This window comes from Tachysurus vachellii, chromosome 16 (assembly GCF_030014155.1).
Source record: "Tachysurus vachellii isolate PV-2020 chromosome 16, HZAU_Pvac_v1, whole genome shotgun sequence".
In the NCBI taxonomy this organism is placed as follows: Eukaryota; Metazoa; Chordata; class Actinopteri; order Siluriformes; family Bagridae; genus Tachysurus; species Tachysurus vachellii.
The window spans coordinates 13477183-13483182 of NC_083475.1; the positions used below are offsets into that span (position 1 = coordinate 13477183).

General features: G+C 38.1%; 1 protein-coding gene across 3 annotated transcripts in view; it reads right to left on the minus strand.

Moving 5' to 3' along the window:
• Positions 1 to 6000, minus strand: part of dock4b (dedicator of cytokinesis 4b) — a 90892-nt gene that overhangs the window by 56274 nt on the left and 28618 nt on the right. For all 3 annotated transcript variants that reach the window (XM_060889004.1, XM_060889005.1, XM_060889003.1), the window contains exons 3-7: positions 4054 to 4094; positions 3832 to 3887; positions 3433 to 3529; positions 3038 to 3186; positions 1761 to 1845 (exon numbers count right to left, since the gene is read on the minus strand). In XM_060889004.1, coding sequence (XP_060744987.1) covers positions 1761 to 1845; positions 3038 to 3186; positions 3433 to 3529; positions 3832 to 3887; positions 4054 to 4094 — 428 coding nt within the window. The remainder of the gene's footprint in view (positions 1 to 1760; positions 1846 to 3037; positions 3187 to 3432; positions 3530 to 3831; positions 3888 to 4053; positions 4095 to 6000) is intronic.

Genomic DNA, 6000 nt, shown 5'->3' on the forward strand with positions numbered 1-6000 from the left:
TTTAGTGCAATGTAAAATGAGCATGGAACGACATGTGGGATTCACAGACTTTTACAGCTTCAGAATCCACAAAGATATGTTAAAGCTGTCACAGATGTTATGGTCTTATTTCAGTCACAATACTGTGGTTCTTTAAAGCTAATGTTTAATTACTAACAAGAATGGATAATATTAATAAATGAAAGCAGTCTCTGGACAGTTATGAAGGATTTTTAAATAAATTTTTCACAATTCAAGTTTTATTAGAGTGTTGATACAGGAATACCAAAGGAACTTATTTTATTATTTTTAGTTTATTTTAGTCATTATATAGTTATAATCACACATTATTGCTGTTCTGGAGGAAGTCTTAACTCTTGCTGAAAAGGTTTAAAGTCTCAGTATCCTGTGAATAAGGAACAAATGGGAAGAGTTGGAGAAGTGCTAGGAGTAGGAATGAAAGTCTGTTTGTAATGACTGATGTCCAAAAAGAAAAAAAAAAAGGTTATGCTCAAGCCAGGGTGCACCATTTATACTCCAGAGCTGGGTAAAATGAACAAAACATGGTACCATATTAACCTGTCTAGTAAAATTTAACAAACCAACAATGAGGATGGCATAAGGATATCACAAGCTCAAATCGCCGGGTGGGACGGACGACATTACGTTCTTCCGCCTCGTCAATAACAGTGACACTAATTAATCAGACGTTTCAGATCATATATGTAGAGGAAGGTGGCTAGTGCTCTATTTGTGTCATGCTGTCCTGTGATGCAGCACAATTAAACCTGAAGCAGTTTAGTGTCAAAACAAGTTGTGATAAAAAAAAATTATTAATAATATATTATTATTATATTACCCAGTCATGCACTGAGAAAATGAGCTCTTATTCCATCCATCCTCATTAGGGAATAAATGTGTATAGAAGTCCTTCGAAAATGTAGTGGGGTGTCAAGCTGAGACTGCTCTTAAAGTGTTTCAAGGGTTTATAGGACATATAAAGTGTCTAACAAATGCAGCCAAAGAATAAACAATGGTTTGGAAAATTTCTTTTGGACTAAAACAAGCAGACGTATTAGAACATCCAGGATTCATTTTGCGTATTTTGGTGAGAAGACAGAAAAGGACTGAAGCAAGAATCGTCATGGAGATAACCATCGGCAGGCTGAACAATAGTGTCGTTTCTTTCGCTGAGATTTTAAGTGCCAGATATTCTTCCCAAAAGGCATTTTAATGATTTTACTGATTTAAAAAAAATCTAAAGAGGGAATTAAATTGTGTCTGTAAGTCTGGGCAATCCTATTACTAAAATATGCTGTCATTTAGAGCAGGGTATTGACTGGGGATGTGACCTGTAGGTATACATCTAAGACCACTGGATGAGCTGAATCTATAGACTGCATTAGAACAGAGATGAAGGAGACCTTAGGTCACATGTTTCATAGGAGCTATAATCATGAAGCACAGCATGCTCCATACAAGTGCACACAGACACAGACTCCCTACTGTCAAGCAGCATCCTATCATCTACTGGCTACCTCCTGCCTTTGTAAATACACTAATTTGCACTGTTTTATCTTGTCAGCTTGTTGCTGAAGTACAGTAATTACCCAGCGCTCTATTTCTTTCCATAATGGAGAAACATTAGGCATTTTCAGCTTCTTATGTTTAGCAGAGGGGTATTAGGTAAGTAGATTATATTCCGAGAAAGCGTTGTGAAGCCGTGAGGCATGAAAAGAGGCAGTTGCCGTGGCAATGTGGTTTCCAGAAGAGGAACATACCAGTCTGTACAGCTCAGTGACGCTGATGTCATCAGGGTCCACCATGCTGAACTCTATCCTGGGGACCAGGTCCAGAGACAACTGCCTATAAGAGCAAATATATGTTATATTTTTTATATAGTGTTATATTATAACATAATATATATATAACATACATACATATATATATATAACACAACATAAATATATATATATATATATATATATATATATATATATATATATATATATATATATATTTTTTTTTTTATTCTTTATGACTGCACACTATGTCTGATAGGGAGTGTTGAATTTCACTGTACATAGGAGGCTTAAAGCACTCTTTATGTACATGACAATAAACTTAAATCTATTTTAAATCTAATCCTAAACTTTTTGGCACATTGAATTTTGTGCTTGATATAAGAAAAGGGCTGATCCTAATTAATACGCAGAATTTGTCATACAGATTTGACATTTTCTACACAATTTAATTAAACAAAATCAGTATGATTTGATATGACTCCTGTCTCTATATTTGCATGACTGAATCTAAAAGAACTATTCTATAGGTAGCGAGTAACTACAAAGCTATTGTGTGTGATGGGATATTTTGAAAGAAATCAAAGAAATAGAAATTAATGAATTTATTACTTCGTTTTCTTGTGATTTTTTGCTGCTTAGGAAATGTGCAACAGTTCATACCTTCCATGGTTCATGTGATACAAAACAGCACTAATTTGAATGCGTTCTGAAAGTGCTATATTTATACGTCTCTCTGGGACGTTACACTGTATGTGTCACTCCACTGTACATAGAAATGAATGTGTGCTAGCCAAGTCTGACAGTCTGAAGTAGCTGACACTCTGTAAACTCAGTGTGGCGTCCTAGAAATTTCCTCTAGCAGGACATTTGGCCATAATGTATCTGAAACATCATTTGCATGATATTAATTTCTGGTATATAGAACCGTTTAAAAAAAATCAGTATTACATTCGCTGTCGTGCGGTTATCCTGAATATCGACTGTGATTACCTATAGCACTCAAACTACAGCCAAGTCACCGGTGTTCCCATATTCAGTATAACAATCTTGCTTGCACGATATTGCTCAGGTCTATTGTTATTGTCAGGTTTGCCTAAAGATGTATTATTACTGGAAACCATACACATAGTAAATCTTCAAAGTGCTTCATCATTTTTTAAATTGACAGCTCAAAAAAAAACAAAAAAAAAAACAAAGAAGCGAGAAAGCTCAAGAGGAAAGAGATTAAGAGATGTAGAGAATGTCCCCCTCACTCATTGCCCCAATCCAGACGTGCAGTGATGTGTTGTTTGACGTCCTTCATGCGGTCGTGGGTCAAGTGACCGACCAGAACCTGACGCCGCAGATCCAGGATCTCATTCATCACATGCCACAGCCTGTGGAACAGATCACCTTCGTTCTTCTGTGGGATAGAGAGAAACACAGACTCTGTGACATCAGTGACCGTTGAAGAGAACTATTCCTGATTTGTAACACCCTCACTGTCATTTCCTCTTGACTCCTATAGTGCTATAATGCTATAACTGGGTAAAATAAAAAATAAAGCGTCTTCTACAAATCATGCTCGCATGGGAAGCAGTTTTTGGAGAGATGTTACAAAGAAAGACATTTCTCTCAGGGTGTGTTAATTCAAGAGCAAATGATTTACCACATAAAGCTGCTTCCAAATGGTTCCCCATTCTCGCAATGTAGAGGTCATCTCTGTAATGACCGTGTCTTCTGTGGGCACCACGGTCTCAAACTGCCTGCAGATCAAAATGGAAGCAGCACCCAATCACATAAAGCACATCACAAAACAACGGTGAACTCTGTTAGTTTAAAGAAAAATTTAAATCTTTGAGTGACACCAAGCATAATCTCCCTGGATCTCCCTAGATCCCCATTCAGGAACTAGAATACAGGAAGTTAACCGACTGAAATGACATGCAGACTTGTAAGGTTTGGCCTACGGAACAATTGAAATGCTTTGCTTTGCATAAATAGTGTGAGCTGTGGAAGCTTTAATAAAAGCACTTCCGCCTTGAACGGGACCATTCGGTTTACTCACCCCTTGTTCTTGATTTGAGCATTTTTCAAATGAATGTAGGTGCATGGGAAAATCCCCTATAACAGACAGAAGATAAGAGACATGTGAGCAATGCTAATAATGAGGTCAGAGGACATAACACAGTGCTTCCATCTCGAGCATGTAAGGATAGGGTGTGATCGGAGAGGGTTTCGACAGATACAGCTACATCTTAAAATAGAATTCTGTCTGTCTCTGGATTACCTTGGCATTCGGGTTCTTGATAACGAAGCCTCTGTACCAGCCTACGGACACAAAACAAACACATGTACATTTATGGTATTTCGCAGACGCCAGCAGCTGAGCAGAAAAGGGTTAGGAGCCTTGCTCAATGGTCCAACAGTAATAAGCTCATGGGACGTTACACTGTGTGCATCACTCCACCGGTGTGTGTTCACTATATTAACTTCCACTCTCCGTTTTTAACCAGACGCACCATTAATGTGAACGTAGAAATGAATGTGAGCTAGCCAAGCCTTACAGCCTGAACTAGCTGACACGCTGTAAACTCAGTGTTAGGGTTAGCCTTGCTCAAGGGCCCACCAGTGGCAGCTTGGCAGTGCTGGGATTTGAACTCATGACCTTCCAATGTCATCAGTCAGATCACTGTTGATAATTCACTATAATAATAATAATATCCTCTAATTTCTGAAATATGATTGGTCAGAAGTTTCTTTTTTTTTAAATTAAACAGCAAACAGCAGCCTTGACAGGTTTGATGTATTAACGTCATGCTTATTATATTAATGAGCTTTTTCTAATATATTATTGTTTCTATAGTAACAACACATTCACAGAGGCTTGTATGGCACATAATCGAAGTCCTATAAACAGAAAAAAAAACAGAATGCTGATTTAACATTAATATAGTGAAGCTTTATGTAAGGAGACATTTATGTAACCCTTATGAAAGGAGTTTCTAGTGTCAGCATTTGTCTATTAATAGACGGCGTTGTGTGTTGTCGTTTCTCTGTAACAGGACAAGCTACATTTTCTTCTAGAGGTGGCGAGGGAACGTCTTCGCAGCTGCTATAAAGTGTGTTATAAACTGAACTAATTAATTGCCGGTATGTTCCACTGCCTTAAATTTCAATACATACAGAGAAAAGTAGGACATGTTTAAATAAAGTGCTGTAACAATTAGCGAAGTGGAATGTAATCACCTAAGTACATACAGTCAGTGACACTGATTATTCTGCATCTAACAGCACACACGGTCATATTTTACTCCTTAATTATTCTGTCTCTGGTTAATTGTTTTATATTGAAAAGCTGTATTCAAGCACCATGTGAGGAGCTTTTTCCCCACATCACTCGTTCCACCTTCGGAGAAAGTGCTAGCATTTTATTGTTTGGGTATTTGTGAGTATATGCTCTTCTGAGTTCGCCCACACTGGGTTGGATAGCATGTGTGTGTGTGTGTGTGGGCTGTGGCTTGACTGACAATATCCTCTTAAATCAATGGCACGACTGTTAAATGGCGGTGCTAAATACCAGTACACTTGCTGTACTGGAGCCTTGTTTGTCCAAAGACAGGAGAGAGATAAACAAAGACAGATCAACACTCTGTATATTACACACACACACACACACACACACACGCCTTCACACATCACCGTCAACAGTCCCACTGTCACCACTTGTTAAAGTCAGGACCAAAAGTCAGTCTCAGTAAGCACATGACGCTGGATCTCATCATTATAAAGGATAACGGTTATAAAATCAGAGAGTATGAGAAGGATAGATGAACGTGACATGTCAGTGCTTTCTTTGTTTCTTTGTTATGTGTACACTGTGATATGATCAAAAATCAGATGCTTGGAGGCAGTAAAATGTCATGTATCAAATAAATTCTTGGGTATTTTATGTTGTTTCCAAAAATGTGATGTGACGACAATGTGGTGTGCTTCGTCGCAATCTCTTCATTGTTACTCATATGAAACACACTAACTAGCATGAGACATCTCCTTTCCTTGTAATAGTGGGTTATGCAGTCCAACCAACAACCATCTTTCTATCACTCAAAAACAGGAAGTCAGGCGTGCGCACCCTAAGCTTAGAGGAGTGCGTCTTCAAAGAGTGGAAACAGGAAACAAGGACGAACAGTGGAGGCAAGATCATGTCGCAAAGCAGTGCTGAACAGCTTGAACA